Source organism: Manis javanica, chromosome 12 (assembly GCF_040802235.1).
Source record: "Manis javanica isolate MJ-LG chromosome 12, MJ_LKY, whole genome shotgun sequence".
Classification (NCBI taxonomy): Eukaryota; Metazoa; Chordata; class Mammalia; order Pholidota; family Manidae; genus Manis; species Manis javanica.
Window position 1 is genome coordinate 3,048,887 of NC_133167.1, and position 21,302 is coordinate 3,070,188.

Sequence of the window (21,302 nt, forward strand, 5' to 3'; positions counted from 1 at the left end):
GGGGCATCAAAGACAGAGGGGCCCCTCTGAGCAAAGCCTCCATTTCCCACCCTCCCTCGCACCGCCAGGGAGGGGCTGCCCCCACGGAAGGATCCCAGCCAGCCCAGCACCAGACAGCAGACGTGGCATGGGGAGGGGTGTCTCACACAGCATCTGCCATATTCCAGTGCTTGAAGTTCACCCACAGCAAGACACATGTCCTCGACACAGCCCCTTCCCCCACAGCACTTGCGGGTTCACTGGGCACATCTCCTCTTTGCAACATGAAATGGCCAAAGGAGTATACGAACCAGGAATGAGGGATGTCAGAAGAGCGACCATGTGCAAGAAACACAGCGATTTCTGCTAAACCCACTTCAGCTAAGCTGGATGGAGGGAGGGGCTGACAAGCGCAAAAGAAGAGAACAATGGTGTTTTCACAGGAAGAAAGTGGTGGGGAATAGGGGGGACTTGGAGAACTCGGAGAAGGGGGTTCAGGGGCAGAGAGAGCAGCGACCGAGGGTAGGGCAGGCAGCCGTGGCCACTGCTGGGTATGTGGCAGTCAGTCGAGGCCTCCCGTCTCGGGGACCCGTGTGGGTACAGTAGGGGCTGGCAGCCCCCAGAGGCCGCGGCTGAAAGCGGCTTCATGACAAAAACCCATGGGTGCCCTGGGCCACAGGCAGAGCAGAGGTGGGAGAGGACACCCAGGCAGCCGGAGGGGTGCTGCCCTGACCCCTCCTCACCACACTGGAGGCCCTGGTTTCACTGGTGGCCCTGGTGCAGACGGGTGGACGCCCTCCCATGGCTCCTTCCTTGTCCTTGGGGCTGGTCGCTCTCTATCCGTGTCCCTCCGGCAGTGGCCCTCTCCAGTCTGGGGCATTAAATACTGGGGTCAGCGGAGCGATGCTCTCTACTTCCCAAACCTGTCAATGGGTCACTGCACAGGGCAAAAGGGACTTTGCAAATGTGCTGAGGGCCTTATGTGGGAGGGCCCAAGGCCATCACAGGCCCTTATAAGGGAAAGCAGGGCAGGGGTGTGGACGGTGAGAGCAGAACGCGTGGAAGATGTTCCCCAGTGGCTCTGAAGGAGGAAGAAGGGCCAGGGGCCAGGGATGCAGGCTGCCTCCAGCAGCTGAAAAGGGCGGGGAACAGATTCTTCCCGAGAGCTTCTAGAAGGAGCACAGCCCTGTGGACACCCTGACTTTAGGACCTCTGACCTCCAGACTGTGAGCGACAGATTTGGGTGTTTAAGCCACTAAACATGCAGCCATCACAGCAGCCCAGGGGGAGTAATAACACTACGGCAAAATCTTCTGAGCTGCAGCCCAGAGGGTGGGTGTCCACCTGCCCGCTCGGAGTCTAATGGGCAACCTCACGTCAACATGTCTGCACCATTTCCTGGTTTCGCCCAAACCTCCCCGGTGACGTGGTGGTGGCTCCATCCTCCCAGGTCCTCAGGGCATGACCTTGGAGTAGCGCTGACCCCTCCCAGACTCTCAACCCCGCCTCCACTTGGGCACACTGGCCGGCTGTGCCTGCAGTGTACATCTTGCCCTTGCCAGTGCCCCCCAGCTTGTAACTCAGAAGCTGTCTCGCTCTCCTGCTTGAAGGCTGCAGCGACTCAGAGACAGGTCCCTGTCCTGCAGAGGTTGCCGGGCCCCCCATGACCTGCACCCACTGCCTCCCCGGCCCCCTCAGCTGGGAGCACTCTCAGGCACGCGCTGGGCTGCTTCCCGCACTGGAGTCAGCTTCTCAACAGGCCTGCCCATCCACAAAAGTCACCCCAAGAGTGAAAAAGGGGCTGGTGGACAACCAGGCATTAGAGGTTTTGGGGGCACAGTACTCTAGGTGGAGGGAGGAGCAAACAGTAACAGTGTGCTTTTGCTCAGTCCTGGAGAGAGGGTGCATGGGGGCAGGGCCATCCCAGGTGACAGGGTCCCTGTCATTACTGGAAAGAGCCAGAAAGTCAGCCTTTGTCCTAAACACATTCATCCCAACATTCTGGGTGTTTCTGAACTGCACGGGGACTGCCCCTGTTGGTCACCATTCACTCTTTTGTTCTTCCAATACTGTGGTCTGAGCATCACAGTTTAGGAGTCACGTCACCTGGAAGTTGGATCAATAGAAATGAAACTCTTCAGGGAGCGCCTGCGCCTCAGGCCGGAAAGTCAGACCCGGGGCCCCCCTGGAACCCACGCGCATAGCCGACGCCCCGCCAGAGGATGCCGGGGGACCCCGAGGGCTCAGCCCCACACTCACTCTAGCCGTTCCTCTTCTTTCCTCCTCAGGACGAAGTCCCGTTGAACCACCTCCCAGACGTGCTTGGCCTCTTCATCTGTGAGCTTGGAAAGATCCAGCTTTTTCCCCATCTCTGCTGCTTGTCAGGGTTCACCTGCAATCCCACAGGATTGGTACCTGAGATGGCGGCAGTTCACCAAGGAAGAGGCGCACAGAAAGCATCGCTTCCCAGGCGGTCTGGACTGGCTAAAGACTTTCTGAACCAGGCAAGTGTTTGTGTGGAAATGGGTGTAGTTTAAATTAAGTGATCCTATGTATAAGATCACCACACCCTAAATTTGAAAGGGATCCATTTCCACCCTCTGGAACTCACACTAGTCATGGGTCCCTTAAATTCTGTCCATCGCCAAGTAGCATTGGTGGCTAGCAAGCGGCATGCTCCTCGCCCTGTCTGAGAGCCCGGCCCTGCCAAGGGCACCCCAGCAGCGTGCTCCCGGGGACACGCAGAGGAGCTGGCTCCTTGGTGGGCTCCCTGCTTAAGAACCGGCGGGGGGAGCGCCAGGGAAGGAGGCAACCCCACCTCAGACTCACGGGCAGGCTGTGGCATGGCCCTGCATCCTGTGTGGCCTTCTAGGGTGGCCTTTCTGAGAATGTGGGGTGGGACTGCCTGGAGGACGGCTCACCAGGCAGGAATAGTTGGGGACACCCCCTCCCTTGGAGGTTTCAGCGTCCTCCAGGCTGGAGGGAGGCTCAGGAGGGTGAGAGGTCACACCAGCCTGATGCCTACGGGGTCAGGGTGTTTGGGGAGGGAACATTTACTCACGGCCCCGCTGGGAGGAGAGGGGAGAACCTGACCTCCGGGCAGCAGGGTCAGCAAGGCCAGCTGTTTCCCTAGGGAAGCCAGTTGTGGGAGCTCTCAAGCCTGGGGTGCATTAGGGCCGCCCAGAGCGTGACCAGTCCCAACGGCCAGGCCTCACCCTCCGAAATCCCGATTTGTCTGAACTGCTCCCCACTGTGTGATGTCCTGTGTTAGGTACCCCGCTGACCAGGAAGGCCAACTTCAGACCATTTTATGCCCTATTTGAAGACATAAACCAGATCCCAGTCAGGGCAGCAGAAGGAAAAGCCCAGTGTCCAAAACCAAGATAAGCAGAACCTTAGAACCTGTGTGCCATTCAGAGCATGTGGGTGGACCCGCGGTATCTCCTGGGAGCTTGTCAGAAATGCAGACCTAACAAGATCCCCAGGCAGTCCGCGGCCACACTGGAGCTGGCCGGTGCAGCTGGTCCTCCGACCCCTGAGCAGCAAAGCTCTGGTGACAGGACAGGGCCAGCCACGGGCATGGCTGGGCAGAGAAGGAGGGCGGACCCTCCTGCTGGTTTTTCCTACTGAGAAAGGACACCGGCCCGACAGCTCAGGCTGATGCTGCTGTTACTGGGGATATACAACTGGGGCGCTGCCCACAGGGAGCGATCCGCTCTGAATGAGAGCCCCTGGAGCGAGGGGGTGTGCAGAGCTCCACCCACCTCCCTGAGGGGGCGGCCCGCTCACCCCGCTCGCCCCCCTCAGACTCTTGTTCACACCTCCTAGCAGCTGCTGCTGTCACATTAGTCATCACTGACTCCGTGAGGACGGCCACTTGGTCTTTCCCTGGCACACGGAGTGCTCCCAGTTTCCCAGGAACCCTCGCCCCAGGCGCGTCTGCGGGTGAGGCTCTGGGCAAGATGCGGTTTGCAGGATCGGTTCTGCTGTGGGTACGGGGAGTTTGAGAACCACTGTGTGACCTCAACATGTCGTCACTGAGGATGAAACTCAGCCTCTCAGGCCCAGCAGGCACGGGGTCCAATCTGGCTGCTCTCACTGGGATTGTCCCCAGCGGCTGAAAGCCTCCACCTGCTTCTGGATTCTGGGGAGCACCTCTCTCAGTCTGCGGACCATTCAAACATGTTCACCGTGGAAATGTTAACATCTGTGCTAGAACTGTACTTCCATTTTGCTCATTATGAAAAGGGACATTTTCTGGGCAGAACCCAGATGCCATTTAAAATGCAAATTTTCACAGAAGTCCCATCGCTGTCACCTAAAATCGATGAAAAATAATTTTTTAATACCTTTTTGCAGAAAACCCTCAATATTTCCCCCTCAAACAGAATGTGGACTGTGCCTGACACATTAAGGGGTGGCCCTGAGGGGCCAGAATAATTCAAACTGCTTTCATTTACAGTTGAATTTAGATTTTGGACAAGAAAACATTAAAACAAAACTCTTTCTTGATGTTCCTCTAGGGCACATAGTTTCTGGTTTAAAAAAAATCAGAACAGAACGTTCTTTTTTGATGGATGACTGGGGTCTATGAATTTTAATCTTCATTTTTTACTATTTTTGAAAAAAAACACATTGCATCACGAGTAGCACATTCACTGGAGTTCTGTTCTCAGGACAGATGAAAGCATAGTGCCTGTCAGCCGAGTGCCCCCCATTCCCCTCCTCTCCTAACGGGGAGCTCGCAACTCCAGGCCTCCTTTGCAGGGAACTTAAATCCTGAGGTGCTCAGGAGGAGCACAGAACAAGAGGCGAGGAGTCACCTGATCTAACCCTGCAGGCCCAGCCACCTCAGGGCTCGGTCAGTGATGGGTGGGGAGGCCATTAGGGCGGGAGAGCCGCGCCTGGAGGCTGCGCCTTTGCACACAGGACGCCGGCTCCCCTCGCGCCTTCCAAGCCTGTTTCTTCTTTCTCATAGAGCTACTTGGTTTCCCAGCTCAGAAGCAAGGTAACTGAGGTCCAGGATTGGGTGCACTCAGGGCCCTGGAGGATTGTGGCCTCTCTGGGGAGGGGGCTCCTGCCAGGATGGAGAGGGGAGGAGATCCTGCTGGCCGCCTGGCTGCCTGGCATGAGGCCCAGCAGAAGCATGCCGAGACCCCAACAGGGGAGACCAGTAGAGTCGGGGGACAGACCTCCCCGCCCTGTTTCAGCAGTAGCCCTGCATCCCAGCTTAGCACCATGGAGTTTCCGGCGACGACTCTGAGTTATTAAGGAAGGTGATATGAGTTCTCTAGGCTTTGCTTGATAAAGCCAGAAATGATGTCATACAGATTTTGAGAAACATGCACCCCCCCGTAGCTAAACCAAGGAGAGAGAGTATTGGCACTTCACACACAGACGTTACCTGAATATTTTTTACCCAGCTGTGTCAGGAGGTGCAGGGGGCAGAGGGAGGTTGTGCCAGGCTGCAGGGAGTGTGTTCCCAGGACAGCCCAGGGTAGAGAGCCAATGGTCCGTGCCGTGGGTCTCTATCTAGTGTGACAGAATTTTCCCGTTCAGTGAATTATTGAAATGCAGAGGCTTAAAGCTTTTTAAAAACTATCTTTAGAAAATAATCTTAAATGGAGAAAATGTTTGACTTCAGCATTTAAAATGCACAACCCAAAGTCACTGGCATCTTGGGGATGTGTTGCTAGCATCCCCTCGGCTTACCTCAAGCTGGTACACTGAGAGGGGCACTGGGGTGTGGTGGAAGGGGGGGGCCTCTCTGCCAGGGACCCCTGTGGGCTCATGGAGGGGCCGGCCTAGGGTCATTCACTCCTCCCCCATCACATCCCGTTTTGATTGCCCACCAAGACCCCTCCAGCCACAGCGCCCAGGGGCCATGAGGGCAGGGCCCCTGCTGCATCCCCAGAGGGGCGGGGTGCTGTGGTGCAGTCCGCCTGCAGGAGCCTCCCGGTGCCTGTGCGTCGGGCAGGGCAGTGGCACCACGCTCTATCTGCTTCATCTATTTCGATGTAGATAACTCTTAGTCATGAGGTTCCTGAACAAAACTTTCAATTTGTGCCTGTTCCACTGCTCAGAGTTAACTGCATTTTTAAGGCTTTGAGACTGTTAGCCTTCCCTGGTCATTTAAGATTATAATGGAGAGGAGAGTGACATGGAGGTTAACCAGTTGGAGAGACAGTGGAACTGGTTATAAATATAAATCCATTACAAAATGAATGTTCCAGACCTAGACCACTGAACATAATGTCATCTGTATCTGCTAAAGAGGGGAGTTCATGTTTTGGCCAAATTGAAGGGAAATCCTCCTACAGAAACCTGGCTTGACCCCCTCCCCTCTGGGGCTGGCTGCCCCTGAGCCCAGGAACAATTATGAGTGGTCACCCAGTGGGGCAAATAACACTGGAAAGCAGGTCAAAGCTGCTCGTTAAATAACCAACTCACAATGGCAGGAATGCTCTCTGACTCGGAATCTAGGCGGGTGGTGTTGCTCTTGCTGATAAAGGTGGGGCACATTCCTGAGGGCAGGCAGGGGCCAGTTCTGTTGCCCACCCTGTTACCCCATGGCTGTTTCCCCAGGGCTGCCCCCAGAGATGCCCATGTGGTTAGTTCTGCAGGCAGGGCCTGCTGCCCATTGACAGAAACCAACCTCCCAGCCCTTGTCAGCTGCAAAATGAGCATGTGATCCCCCACCCGCACCCACCCCCACCCTGCAGGAGCAGCAGGCATGCCTGTGGTGCAGCCTGCATGCTCTGGAATGGCGCCAGCAGCCACAGCACTGGAGGGCATTGTGCAGCTGCCCATACCTGCTTGCCGCCTGCTTCCTTGCTGGTCTGGGGAGTGCCCAGTAAGGCTCATTTATGCACAGACATGGTTTCTACATTTGCAGCTAAAGCCTCAGCTCTGGTCTCCACAGCCAGGGTGAGTCCCAGGGTGAGGTGGCAGGACCAGGATAAGGTTGAGAGTCAGGGGCTGGCTTCCCGTTTCAGTGTGGCACTAGCCACCTCTGTGACCTGGGACAGGTTCCCCTTGTCTCTGGTCTCAGCTTTCCCACCTGTACCACAGGCAGCAGCCAGGCTCCATGACCCACTGGGGCCATCCAGACCTGTATGATGCCAGGGTGTTAGAATTAAAGGATGGGAGGAGAGCCCTTCCTCTAGGGGCTGCTTCTTAAAAGAACAAGAGAGCCCTCGAAGGCTGACCGACCACACGAGCTCACACATGAGCGGTCACCACACTGTCATCCCAGGGCACACAAGCCACCACCTTCCTGTCAGGGCTCTGAACCCTCTTTGCCACCTCAAGCCCCCTACTAGACCCACTTGGCTGGTTCTAACTCTTCAGTCACTAATGTCTTGATCAGAAAGACCCCTGATGGCTTCCCCGCAGGCAGTCTTTTGGGATGGCTCCCAGCAGTCCCGGTTCTGGCTGTGGGAAGCACAGGGACCTACTGGTGTTGGGAGCTACGGCCTGCGGATCCGGGAGGGCATGGGCTACTGCCCAGGAAAGTGGCCCTGCTGAAGTCTGCTGAGTAGGCCAAGAATCAGGTGGAGGGACAGACTTCGAGGTCAGAGGTGAGTGAGCTGAACCCAGGTGCCACTGCTCTGCTCAGCTGCCCGTGGTCTGCGAACTCTGGGCCTGTGTCTGGGCCTTCACAGCTGTGGGCAGTACCCAGAGTGGGCTGGTGGGGCCTCACCTCCCTATTAGCATTCCAGCTTCTGAGAGAGAAATATGTAAATGAGATTTGTGAACACATGCCACATAAGAAAGACAACGTAAAGGCCCCAAACTAATTGGAAATGAAGTGGAGCTTTCAATATTTGGCTAAAGTTAGTAGGAAACAGTCTGAGCCTGTGAAACCATAGGGGATTTATAAGTGAGGTTTAGCTCAGGCAAAGACCTGGGGCCAGTGGCCGCTATAGGATACCCAAAGCCCACCCACCCTCTTACATCTCTACAAGGTGGGTGGGCCAGGACTGCGGGGGTCGGGGGTGGGGGTGGGGAGGTTGCAGGCAAGCAACATGTGATTCCAATAGAACTGGGGCCAGAACACCTCCTCCCCAGGCCAAGACATCATCTGGGCTCTGTCCCTCAAGACGTGAATGGCAGTGCGGGAGGGTCCCCCCCAGACAGCCATGGGCCCCGGGTGGCCAGCCCGAGTGTCCTGTGAGGTCAGCTGTGAGCTCCGCCTGCATGGAGACCTGCAGCAGGCCTTGATCCCACCACAGAACGGGCTCCCTGCGGACGCAGAGCGGTCAGACTGGGGTATCCGCAAAGCCTGGGTTTGGGGTTCTGTGGAAAGGGTGCAGCCTCCTCACCAGCCTGCACCGAGGCCAGGGGGCCACCGGGGGCATTTGCAGACCCCTGGAGCTGCACTCATCACCTCGGACGCTCGCTCAGCCGGGGTCCCCTGCTCTGAGGGGACCTCGCGCCACTCACCGGCTCCTTTCCGGGGCGGCGTGCAGGCCCTGGACCAGACCCGGGGGCCGCTCTCGCCGGTCCTGAAGCACAGGGCGTCGGGTCCGGGAGCCCTGGGAGAGGCCGGGAAGCGCAGGTGGAAGGCGGGCAGGGCGCAGGGCGCGGCGGCAGCGGGCAGCGGGCGGGGCGGCTGCGCCCCGCGCGGGTCAGGAGGCCTGCGCCCCGCCCCGCGCAGCTCCGGGAGCTCCCGGCACCTCCGGGTGGGGGCAGGGGGCGGGGCGGGCACCTCGGGCTCCCGCGCTGGCGGCCGCTTCCGAACGTGCCCTCGGAGCGCGGGGCCGTTTCCACTTCCCACCTCAGCTCTGCAGGGAGATCGCCGGGTACCCCGGCTTTCCAGCTGGGGAAACTGAGGCTCAGGAAAGCGCCCTGCCCAGAGCCATCGAGCAGGCGGGAATGCCAAGGGCTCGGCGGGGCCTAGGGCCCGGGGCTCCCGCGCGCAGGTCCCGGGGCCTCAGCGCCTTCATCCCGCGCGGGGCACCGAGAACATCCTGCGGGTCACGCAGCCGCGGGGTCAAGGTCGGAGCGCGGGCTGGGCGCCCAGGGGCGCTGAGACCCCGCCCATTCCAGGCGCGCCTACCTATCCAGGCACCTGTGCTTCCGAACTCCCGTGGACTTCAAGCGGTCGCGGTCTCACCTCTCTCTTCCTCCCTTTCACTTGCCTTAAAGACCAAACAGAAAGTGCATTCTTTCCCCGAGGAACACCTTTTGAAACTCAGTTTCCCTAGCTGCAAAACGAGGCTCGGAATATAAATAAGTGCGTAAGCAATCAATGTTACGAGATACTTGACCATTTTACAGAAGAGGAAACTGCATCTCACAGGATCAGTGTAATGTCTGTCACATGAGACGACTGGGAGGGAGCCACAAAGTGCTGCGCAGGGTAGGACTGGAGTCGGGGTTGTCTGGCCCTGCCCCCCAAAGCCCTGTAAGCGAATGGGATACGTCAGGTCCCTGGGGACACGAGGACTGGATCTCACCAAACACTATCAACTGGGGTGTGCAAAGCCCAGAAGGACACTCAACCAGTTTCCACGTTAACTGGTCTTTACGCTTTTCATTTCCTTACCAGATATTGTACTATTGCTTATGAAATTAATAAATCCCTTAAAAGCTGGTATCAGAACTGTAGGTTCTTTAAGGACAGAAGTTGTTTCTTTCTCTCTCTCCCTCCTCCACTGTCTTTCTTTTTTAGTATTTTTATACTTCAGTGCTTATTTATTTAAATTAGTGGGTTTTAAAAAATGCATAAAACCAATTAATGGTGTTTGTTATATGATAATATATGGTAAAGAATATGAACAGTAAAATGAAAAGTCAAATCTGCTTTTACTCCTACTCTGACCCCACTCCCCAAAGGCAAATATTACTAATGTGTCTAGCATATTCTTCCCCAATTGTTGTGTGTGTGGTTAATTAAGCATATGGACTTTGGAACCAACGGCCAAGAGTCGGACTCCCAGCCAGGGATATTATCTCCTGGCTATGTGGTCCTGAGCATGTTACTTAACGTCCCCCAGGCTCAAGCCTCTCTACACCGTGGAGATAGTAAGAGGAGCTACATCACAGGATTGTTCTGAATCAGTATTCATAAAGCACTTGGATAAGACCCACCCGGTGGTGAGTGCTTGGTAAATATTAACTACTATTAGTAGAGACCTGATGCATTCTTTTCAATGGTTCCAGAGTATCCTCTACCTGTGTTTACTGAAATTATTTTATCAGTTAGCTTTTGATTTTTTTGCTACTTTAAATATTTCTGCCATAAGTTGTATTGTAGATAATAATTAATATCATTGGCATATACATATTTATAATGATACATCAATATCATTGTACATACATACTTACACCAATGTATTTGTAGAATAAAATCTTAAAATTGAGTTGCTGAGTCAAAGGATGCCTGCTCTGTTTAAGAGAAAATTTAGAATTAAGGAATTTAAAATTGTTGAAACAATCTAAAAATTGCAGAAATTTGCAGGAATGATACAAAGAAGTCTTCCTCCGTTTGTGTGTTGCAGGTGTGCCGTGTGTATTTCACATCAACAAGGACAATCTTCTACAAAACTGTATCAGAACATCAAAATCAGTAATGGGTAGATGGCTGTATCTAATCATGAGAACTCTTCCAAATGTTGCCAATCTTCTCAATAATGTCTTTTATTGCAAAGGATCCAGTTCAGAATATCTTGACTTTTTAACTTAGCTCGTTCAGGGAAACTAGGAGGGGACACAGAAGTGGGGGTAGGTAGTGGGGAGGGGTGGCTCCTGTCCAGGATTTGGGGTTTGTTCCTCCTCACCCTGACATTCTTGGCTTCCTGGGCCTTACGCTTGGGGCCCTGACCCCCTCTCCCCTCCCCAGCTTCGCAGGGCTCCCAGCATGCTCCTTGGTGGGACCTCTGCCTCCCTAACTTCTGCCCTTGCCCCTGAGGCTATCCTTCTTGTATACTTGCTTGGGGCTGGAATTCTCTTTCTTAAGACTGTGTGGTTCAATCCTGTCTCTTACAGATGAGGAGGTCTCATGCCCAGAGATGGGGTGGTGCAGACCCAAGGTCACACAGGGACTTTCCTCTCCAGTAGTGAGCCTCTCACTCAGCCATCAGGGACCCTGGAGACTCTGTCTGATGGGTGAACACCAGAGGGCAGTAGAGGACTTCTCCCCACCTTGTCTTCAAGTCACTGCCAGGAGCCCCTGACTGCGGGGATTTAGGGGCGGATACAGCAAGGAGGTCACGATCACTGTGTGGGCTGTGCCAGCAGGAAGCTCACCATGGAAGATGTCTTTGGAGGAAGGTCCTTTAATTTCACAGTTTGAGAGTCCCCCATCTCCAGGGGCAGCTGGGCAGGCAAATCCCATGAGGACTGGGCTTGGACTTGGCCTGATCTCTGCTCATAGATGAGAATCCCAGGGAAGAGGACGTCTCTGGCCCACTGGGGAGCACCCTCCATTGTCAGAAAGTGCCAGCTTCCTCTTGGATACGGACTCCAGGATCAGTGCAGAAAGGCCTGCTGTCCCCTGTCCCCTGTCCCCTCCTGGGTCCTGTAGCTCACCAGCAGGCAGCAGTCAAAGCCACCCTCATTTTCCCCTGTCTAAATCCTCCAGGCCAGTTTGGCATGCAGCAAACAGGGCAACTGGATTTTTGATATGAACATACAGGAAATTGAACACATGCAAAATGCTGCCCCAAATCTCAGCCATCTCCTCTAAGCTATCTGTAAATTACAAGAAATTGTATTTTCATCAGATCCTGAATAACTTTTTTATTTTATGAATCTGGAACATTCAGAAAAATCCCTCTTCTGCAAGCACTGTCTTGGCTCTGTGGCTGTTCAGCTGGGCCAGGAATCCTCGTCAGGGCCTTTGAGGAGGTGTCACCGGACCTGCTTCCGGCCAGCGCTTCAGTGCACAGGGCCATGTGACTGCCCTCCATGTGGGAGGACACATGCTGACCTTGAGCTGGGTTTCTTCCAGGGTCAGAACCACCCCAAACCGCCCACCCACTGTCTCCCAACCTCATCCGGCCGCCCCCTGCTCTTGGAGTTCCAGCCCTTTCTGAATGGTGTCCCCCCCCCCACTTCGCCTGGCTTGGTCCTACTCCCTGTTGGATCTCAGCTCAGAAAGGCATTTCCTGTCATCTGCAAATAGTAACAGTTTACTTCTTCCTTACCAACTTGGATGCCTTTTATCTCTTTATCTTGTCTAATAGCCATGGCTAGGACTGCAAGCACTATGGGGAAGAAAAGTGCTGAGAGTGGGCATCTTTGTTTTGTCCCTGATCTTAGAGGAGAAGCTTTCAGCCTTTTGCCATTGAGTATGATATTAGTTGTGGGTTTGTTGTATATGACCTTTATTATGGTAACAGTATATATCAAAAACTCTATAAAGACTCCACCAAAAAACTACTAGAACTGATAATTGGATTTACCAAAGTTACAGGCTACAAAATCAATATAGAGAAATCTGTTGCATTCCTATATACTAACAACGAACTACCAGAAAGAGAAATCAAGAAAACAATTCCATTTAGAACTGTGTCAAAAAAAAAATACCAGAAATAAACCTAACCAAGGACGTGAAAGATCTATACTCTGCAAGATCTGTTCTCCAAAAGCTGAAGACAGTGATGAACTGTAGACAAGGAACTTGAAGAAGACACAAATAAATGGAAATCTATTCCATGCTCATGGATAGGAAGAATTAATATTGTCAAAATGGCCATCGTGCCTAAAGCAATGTACAGATTCAATGTAATCTCTATCAAAATACCAATGGCATTTTTCAAAGAACTAGAGCAAATAATCCTGAAATTTATATGGAACTACAAAAGACGCTGAAAAGCCAAAGCAATCTTGAGAAAGAAGAACAAAACTAGGGGTATCATATTCCCTGACCTCAAGCTATACTACAAAGCTACAGTGATTACAAAAAATATGGCATATGCACACGAACAGATCCAAAGATCAATGGAACAGAATAACAGAGAGCCCAGAAATAAACCCATACACTCATATATATATGGTCAATTAATATATAACAAAGGAGTCATGAATATACAGTGAGAAAAAGACAGTCTCTTCCATAACTGGTGTTGGTAAAACTGGACGGCTAGAGAATGAAACTGGTTCACTCCCTAAGGCCATATACAAAAGTAAACTTGAAACGGATTAAAGACCTACATATAAGACATGAAACCATATCATAAAACTCTTAGAAGAAAACATGGGCAAAAATCTCACAAGCATAAGCATGAGTGATTTTTTTCTGGACATGTTTCCCCTGGCAAGGGAAATAAAAGCAAAAATAAACAAGCGGGACTACATCAAACTAAAAAGCTTCTGTACAGCAAAGGACACCATCAACAATAAATACTATTCAATAATCATAATTATGTATTTTGATAAAGCCTTTGATTTCCACTTGAACTGCTGGGTGTTTTCCAGCCCTGCCCCTACCACCCAGTTCTCGCTCCTTCTGGGGATAGAGGGTCATTGGGGAGAGGCCGTGGGAAAGTGGGCCTGGGGCTCAGAGGGGCTGTGTTGCCCCACGGAGAGCTCTGCTTCTTCTGGGCCATCCCCCTGCTTGTGTTTTCACCATTCGTAGGCCCTTACTGCGTTCAGAGTCACTGGCACCCAGCTCAGCTCAGTGCCCTGCTGTCTTGAGTTGGTCTGAGGTCACCTGCTTTCTCTCCCAGGACGACGTGTTAGGGGGCAGGACCCAGAAGCCTCGCACTTACATTTGCCTGTTCCTGCCCCATGTTCAAGGACTCAGAAATGTGAGGTCTGCACACTCAGTCTGTGCTTCCCCCTCACCTGAACTCATAAGGAAGTAGATTTGGGTAAGTGCTTAGAAGGATCGCTAATTAGCCAGAAAGGCCAGCAGAGAAGAATGGGAAATCTCTGGAAGAATGGAGCCCTTGCCTCTGAAACAATCAGGCCCCTCAGGCTCTTGGGGTTCTGGAAGCTTCAGGCCATGTGACGCAGGGGCCAGTGAGCACTTGTCTTTCCCTCAATCAGCTTCACTAAGAGCTCTCGCTCTCAGGGACTCAGGAACTGAGCAGAAGTGGTTCAAACTGAAGGGGAAGAATTCGGGCAATGAAGTTTGATGGTCCACTCCGGGAGGCCCACCTCTGGAAGTCTCAACCGGTCCTCACTGTGGACTGACTGAGTGCCCAGCACTGTCAGGGCCCCTAACCTAAGTGGTGACCCTTGTGCTGGGAGTCTCACCTATACAATATCAACTGTGTTGGGCGCTGATTTATACCATATCTATTGTGCTGGGTGCCTGACCTGTACAGTACCCACTGGGCTTTGCAGGTCAGGAAGCAGACACCCTTGCCGGGAGCCATACATCTGTCCAGGTCCAAACCCAGGCCTGAGGGTCTCAAAGCCTAGGCTTTTACCAAGGGTGGGCTCCCACCAGCTCAGTGGCACCCCAGGGCCCCCCACAGGCAGGGAGGCTATGCAGAGCCACCTAGCAGCTCACAGCAGACCCCAGTGGTCCCTTGGCAGAGCACACAGTGGGCAGCAGCAAAGTCAGCCCCCAGCGCGTCCTGCCAGGTGATGGGCAAGCTGTCTCCAAATCAGGACAGTTATACCAGGCACTGTGGGGACAGTTCTTCCCGCCCCGTCTTCACTTCCACTGTTCATAGAATGACCCACTTTCACCGCCAACAGCACAAGTCGCACTTCACATTTCACTTAAACTCCTGTACAAATGTTCCGGAATGTTTGCAGTGTAGCGAATGGCCTTCCCCGAGGTGAGATCTGCCACAAGACCACTCAAGCTGCTTCCACCCTCACCCTCTCAGGCCCCCAGGCGCCAGTGCGGGGCCTGGAGGCCAGACCAACTGGAAGCCAGCCCAGAAACAGGGATGAGTCCAGGCAGCCTCCCCCAGTCCTCCCCACCCAACGCCAGACCCAAAAACCCTTTGCCAGACAACAATGTCCCCACGGCCACCCTCAGCCTTCCTCCCTCTCACCCCAGTCCTCCAGTTAACTGTCCGGTGACCCACACCCTCGCCACCACCTGAACCCAAACCCAGCTGAAATGTCCAGCCCACCTCCCCGAGCTTCCCGACCGCACGGTTCAAACGGGCATGCTTGTTTCCTGGAGCACAGGCCACGCCTCCAGCTCACGGGGGACACGTGTGTCAGCTGTGTCCCTGCCTCCACTCATCCTGCCCTGCGGAGCTACCCTTCAAAGCTGGCTCAGATGCTGCCCGCTCAGGAGTCTGGGTAGGCCTCCGGATTTAAATCAGCTTTATAAATGCATTTCAGGGTTCTGGGGACACTCGGTTAGAAATTTCAGGTATTTTAAGTCAGTTTAAAAACTGCAATCAAAACCTCACACATCCTAGGGAAGTGGATGGCTGGCTCTCAGGGCTCACCGTGAAGCCAGGAGGCCCCGTGACAGTGCTTAGAGAACTCACATCTCCTGCCACCATAGGCAGTCTTGCTGATATCAGATCAGGCCTGGCGTTTAACTGGAAGTTATTCAATAGACAATGATCAAAGGGCTCTGAGATTGGGAGGTGGAAGGCGGACTGGCTGGGGACCTCAGGAGGAGTGTTCCCTGGGGTTTCTTCCTCTCTCCCTCGTGGCCCTGGACTGGGTGCCAGAGAAATCTGCAACCTGAACCTCCAACAGGCAGAGATCAAGAAAAACCAGGAAAGGCCTGCATCCTGTGGCCAAAGGACTGGAAAAGGGGCCGCCCAAGAGAGACTTAGTGAGGAGCCCCAGTCCTCACTCCACAGCCTGGGCCCCAGCAGGCCATCTGATCTGTGAGCCATCACAGCACCCAGGCTCCCGGTCATCCCAGTCCCCCCACAGCCGGGCCCCAGGGCAGTTCATCCTCCCATAGGAGTTCCTAAATCAATGTCAATGCTGCAATGCCTCAGCAATCAATTACAAATCATTGATTTATAAAACATTAATACTCAGTATCAGGAGACCAGGATGTCACCCATTAGTTCTGTGATCTTGGAGATTTTCAACCTTGCTAAGCCAAGATTTCTCTGTGAGTTGGAATGATGTCTCACCTGGCAGAGAAGGTAAACTGACAGCGGCACGCCACAGACACTGTTGGTGGCCCTCCAAAAGCCATGGCCCTTCTGTACCCACAGAACCCTGTTTTCATGGAGAGAAGAAATACATTAGCTAAGAGCATGTGACTTTTCCCAGCCTCCTCTGCAGCTAGGATGGACCACAAGAGGCACTTCCAGACAGTGGAGATGTTGGGATAGAGGTTCTTGGGGAGACCTTCTCTTCTGGAACAAAACAGGAGCACCTCACTGGTGAGCAGCCCTGCACGTGCTGTCCTCATGCTTCCTGGCTGGAACGTGGAGGCGAGGCCTGCAGCTGCAGAAGGTGTCTGGCAACCGGGAGGAGACAGGCAAGGGGTGAAAGCAACATGCTGAGGATGCTGCATGGAAAGACAGCCCGGTGCCTGGAGGCATCGCTGGGCTGTGCTCTGGGCTGAGAGTCAGCCTGCACGCTCCTGGGTGTGGGAGAAAAACCAGCACCGTGGAGTTAGGCCATGGCCAGCTGGGCTTTCTGAGCTTTCTGGAACACATTCCCAACTGAGTTAATGAAGAAGATGGGGAGCAGAAGGCTGGCTGGTCTCCTATTCAGTGCCAGGCGCCATTCCGAAGGGTCACACGTTTAATCACACTTACTCCTCACCATCACCCACGAGGTAGGTGACAATACCGACCACATTTCGGAGACGACTAAACGGAAGTCTGGGTGCTGGGGGGAGATGCAAGGAGGCAGGCAGCGGAGCGGCAGGGCCAATGCCGCGCCCACAGGGCCTCGGCTCGCCGAGCGCGGGTGCAGATAGTTCCCTTATTGCTGTGATGGTCCCATTAAAGGGTTTGTGTGGGTTTGTGTGAGAACCCTCGGAATGTGCTCATCACACTGACCCTCCCCCATCGCCTCCTCCCCCATCTGCCCCTCCTTCCCGCGTCCTGACACTGGGCCCCCCTCTGCCAAGTGCTGTGGGCACAGCAAAAGGGTGATGGCCGGAGGCTGCCTCCGGGGCCGACCCCCGTCATCAGCAGGACTGGGGCAGGCCTCCTGACGAGCGTCAGGCCTCACCTGGCATCCTGCTCCGGGTGCTGCCTGGGGATGGGCACGGTGGGCCTGCGGGGCAGTGTCTCAGCCTGTACCACGCAACCAAGAGGCTTCTGGGTGTTTCCTGCCGAGGCACCACTGCTCCCAGAGGGAGCCACAGAAGCCGAGGTTGGTGGACCCAGGGCGCTCGGCGCCTAACCTCCTGCCCTAAAGGGGTGGCAGGGCCAGGCCTGGAAACCCACTAAGGCTGACTGACGCTGGATCCCAGGCTCTTGCCCCTCTCTGCCTCCGTTTCCCTACATTCAACACAGGGACACATTCACAAGGTTTGAAGTCTGAGCTCAGAGGGCATGGTGAGCCTTCAGGCAGTGTGGATGAGGTCCCCGCGCAGTGGGAGTGACATTTCCATGTGGTGTGAACAGGATCACCAGGCAGTGGGAGTGACATTTCCATGTGGTGTGAATGGGGTCCCCATGCAGGGCAGGGCAGGGCAGCTGAATTGTATCTCACTCTCTCCCTAGCCGGGGTCCCTCCCCACCCCCACTTTCCCTAAGTCTACCCTCCCCCCTCCATCTGCACCTGGCTGGGGCCTCAGAGGCTTTCCACTGCGGCCAGAGCTTCCAGCCAGCCTAAGCCAAATGCATAATTAAAGCCAGGGATGTGGTTTCTGCTGGAGGGTGAGTCCCCTACGAGCATGCAGGCGCCCTCCTGCGCACATCTGTCCCCTGGGGTGGCTGACTGTGGCCCCATCAGCCCCCACGCTGGGAGGAGCGCAGAGGTGGCAAGAATCCCTGAATTCAGGCCCACAGCTGTCCAGTCCTCTGGACCCAGGGCCTCTGACACCAACCTCGCGTGTCCTCCCCAGCCTCATACCCTTTTACTAGAAGATCCTCATCAAAAACCATGCAATTATGGAGAGTCCGTGGCAACTATGACCCTGAAACCCAGAACACCGGATGCATCAGGTGAGCCTGTCCCGTGCACCGTGTGATTCACAATAAGCCAGATCACACCAGAGATAAGTCATGGCACCCAGCCCCGCCCATTCAGCCTAGAGTTTGTACCAAAGCAGCTACATGGGGGCTTTGGTGTGTGTGTGTTTTGTTTTTAGTATTAAATTAACAAAAGATCTCCTCTCTCAGTGCCCCTGCCTGAGAGGGTGGTCCCGGCCCTCCCCGCTCACTGGACCCTCTGGGAAATCACTTCCCAGCTGGCGGTCGTTCAGGACCTACAGGGAGCCACACCAGCACCCTCTCACTTGGCTTCCACCCAGACTCCAGCTGTGGGGCCCTTGGGCCTCCAGTGGGCTGGGGTGCAGGGGTGCAGGGAGGTCCCTCCATCCTCACACACAGGGTCAAGGTCCCTGGCTAGAGCCCATCGCGGCTGCGGGACAGCCAGGCCACCTGGTGCCCTCCCCCTGGGGCCGCTCCTCCTCTCCTGGCCGGCTGGCAGCTACTGCAGGGAAGACCCAGCTCCCAGCAACCCCCTCTGGTACGGAACCACCTGCGGAGGCCCAGCCCTGCTTCCCCACGGGGCAGACCTGAAGGGAGCGTGGGTCCTGTGGGCCGCAGGGCAGGGGCAGTGGGTGGGTGGGCCACTAGGGCTGGTGGGAGAAGGCGCCAGGCATTATTTCTAACTCTCAGGAGGCAGACGGGTGGGCCCTGGGTTTACTGCTTCCCAGGGAACAATGGGAAGCTGGCTGTCTGTGTTGGCGGCTTAGTCATGTCCTGGGTTATGCGGTTCCTGGCGCGGGGCCGGGCCGCTGCGGCTGTGGGAACATGTGCCCTGGGTTCCAGATGATTGAGCGTGAGCTCCGAGGAGAAGCTGGGAAGTGCTCCCCAGTGTCCCTTCACACGGGCGTCTCCTGCCTGGGGGGCTTCCCCCTGCCCTGGTGGTCACTCAGCAGGACGCTGAGCCTGCACAGCCCTGGGGTCTCTGCCCTCTGCCCCCCTCACCCTCCGGCTTTCGCTCCATCTGGCCCCACCCAGCAGACTTGGTGACCTGAAGCTGCCTGAGGACAGAGCCACACTCCCCTCCCAGGACCTCGGGAGTCTCCAGGCGGCAGACCCGCGGGCTCCCCTAAACGCCTTCTCCCTGGGATCCGGGGTCTGGGGGGAGACTCGCCCCGGGAGCCCTGGTGGAGGTGAGGGCAGAGCTGAGGCAGCTGGCAGCCAGGCCAGCCGCTCTGGGAACTGCCCATAGGGAAAGCCACTGGCACCGCAGGCACTCCAGGCAGATGGCGGAGTGCCTTCTGGAACCTGGAGCTGCAAGGCTGTGCCACCAGCACAGTGGGGTCACCGCGGGCAGGGAGGCAGGGGTGGGGCTGGGGACCGTGGCCTCTCTCCCTGCTCTCTAGGCCCCAGCTGGTGCCCCTTGGCAGAGCCCCCTGGGAAGCCAGAGGCAGGGATTCATGTGATGCAGGTCTGTGTCTGGGACCCAGAGCAGGTGGAGAAGGGAAGGAGGGCCTCCAGGGGGGCAGCCAGAGGCCCTGCAAGGATTGTCCCCAGACTTCCCTGGGCTTCCCAGAGCATCTTCTGAGTCCCCAGCACCCCTGTCTGTGCCAAGCTCCTTGGGGCCCCTAATCAGCAGCAGCTGGTGGTGTGACAGGATCCTGACCTCCTCCAGGGCCACCTGACCACCCGACCACATGCACTTCTGGGCAGGCAATCTGGGAGGGTACTCCAGAGAGGGCACAGCCTTCTCACCCCTTTGCCTCTCAACCGCAGCCCAACTTGGTTCCCAGCGACATGCGCAGTGCCTGGAGAGGTGTCTGCACACAGCTGGAGCTTGGCAAGTGTTTGCAGAGTGAATGAAAAAGTGGGGTCCGGGGCCTCGCCTGCTAATTCTAAGGAAAGGCCACCTCTTCAGGAGTGGGTCAGGGTGACCCCGGGTCCCTTGGGAAATGGGTGCAATGCCAAGAGTGGTCCTCAGGGCCTTGCAAGTGGGGGCGCTGCCCTGGCCTCTGGAGAAGCCCACCTCTGCACCCAGAGCCCAGCTGACAGCCACCTGCTCCCACTGAATATCCAGTGACAACCATGTGATGCCCATCGTGGTTCCCAGATATGGAGCCCTTACCCTGGGTGTGGCCCCGCATAAGTGTCACTTATGTGATCTGTTCCCCCAGGAGTGCTCCAAACAGCTAGCACATATATAAACATACATGCAGGCATATATGTAAACAAATGCAAGCATGTGGTAGTGTGTTTGTGGACACTGCTATAAATATTCCCATTTTATGCATCAGGAGATGGAGGCTCAGGGGGGTTGGATGTCAGCTGAAGTGACTTTCCAAAGGTTGCTGGACGGTGTGGGTGGACCTGGGGCTCCCCCGCGCATCTGTCTGAGATCGGAGCGTGGCCTGTGTTCCCTGCTGTGGGGCTTCTCCTAGAAGGCCACCCAGGGCCGCTCAGGGAAGGTGCCCCTCTGCATCCCGCTGGTGCCCCTTTGGCCTTGCAGTAGCTCAGACTGCCCACCCTCCAGGAGCTGGCATGCCCCTCAGTCCCCAGAGGCCTGACCCTTGGGTCTGTGCCTACTGGTGGCTCATCCTGGAACGGTGGAAAAGCCACTGTGCCAAAGGGCAAGCGCTGCAGGAGCCCGACGACCCTGCTGGCCCCTGTCTGCTCAGCTGCCTCAGCGGGCTCCTGGGAGGCCTCCTTCTTTTTGCGCCGGGACACGCTCAGTCCCCGCCCTTTAATGACAAGCCCCGGCCCGGCGGAGGGGACCTGGCAACAGGGCCTTCCCGCTGCCCTCTGGTGCCCTCTCCTGGCCAGATGCTGTTACTGCGGCTGGCCCTGCAGGCCCAGGGAGCCCCGGGGTGGGTAGGACCGGGACCCAGAGGAACCCAGGATCACTCAGGAAAAAGCAGGAAAAGCAGCCACGCGTGGTCCAGGCTTTAACTTCAGCCCCACTGCAGACCCCTGCCCGTCTAATGTACCCACCCGCCCTGACCTGGACCCGTGGTGAGCCCACCAGCTTGAGGAGCCTGGGCGGCCGTGAGGCTGCCCCATCCCTCTCCATTAGTGTCTGCGGCACCTGTAATAACAAATTCTCCCGAGCAGAACTAAGTGGCATGTTTTAGCGCTTTAATGTTTATATTCTTTTGCTGAACGGCTTCCCACGTCTTTAGGTGTCTGGTTTCAACGTGACGGTCCTCAGAATCTCACGATGTCTAAGCCTGATTTTGCAGGCGGACTGCTCTCAGATGCCTGGATGCTGGAGTCAGCAATGGCTCTGCCAAGGCCTCCTCGTGTAGGACCCGGAATGGACGC

General features: G+C 55.5%; 1 protein-coding gene across 4 annotated transcripts in view; it reads right to left on the bottom strand.

The window, feature by feature from the left end:
* Positions 1–9,010, bottom strand: part of MLPH (melanophilin) — a 45,076-nt gene extending 36,066 nt beyond the window's left edge. For 2 of the 4 annotated variants that reach the window (XM_037009708.2, XM_037009705.2), the window contains exons 1-2: positions 8,425–9,009; positions 2,239–2,371 (exon numbers count right to left, since the gene is read on the bottom strand). In XM_037009708.2, coding sequence (XP_036865603.2) covers positions 2,239–2,348 — 110 coding nt within the window. In that variant the 5' untranslated portion in view covers positions 2,349–2,371; positions 8,425–9,009. Of the gene's footprint in view, positions 1–2,238; positions 2,372–3,800; positions 4,222–5,383; positions 5,512–8,424 lie in introns of those variants that run through there. The other 2 variants (XM_037009706.2, XM_037009707.2) reach the window with 2 other exon arrangements.
* Between the last annotated feature and the right edge of the window lie 12,292 nt (positions 9,011–21,302).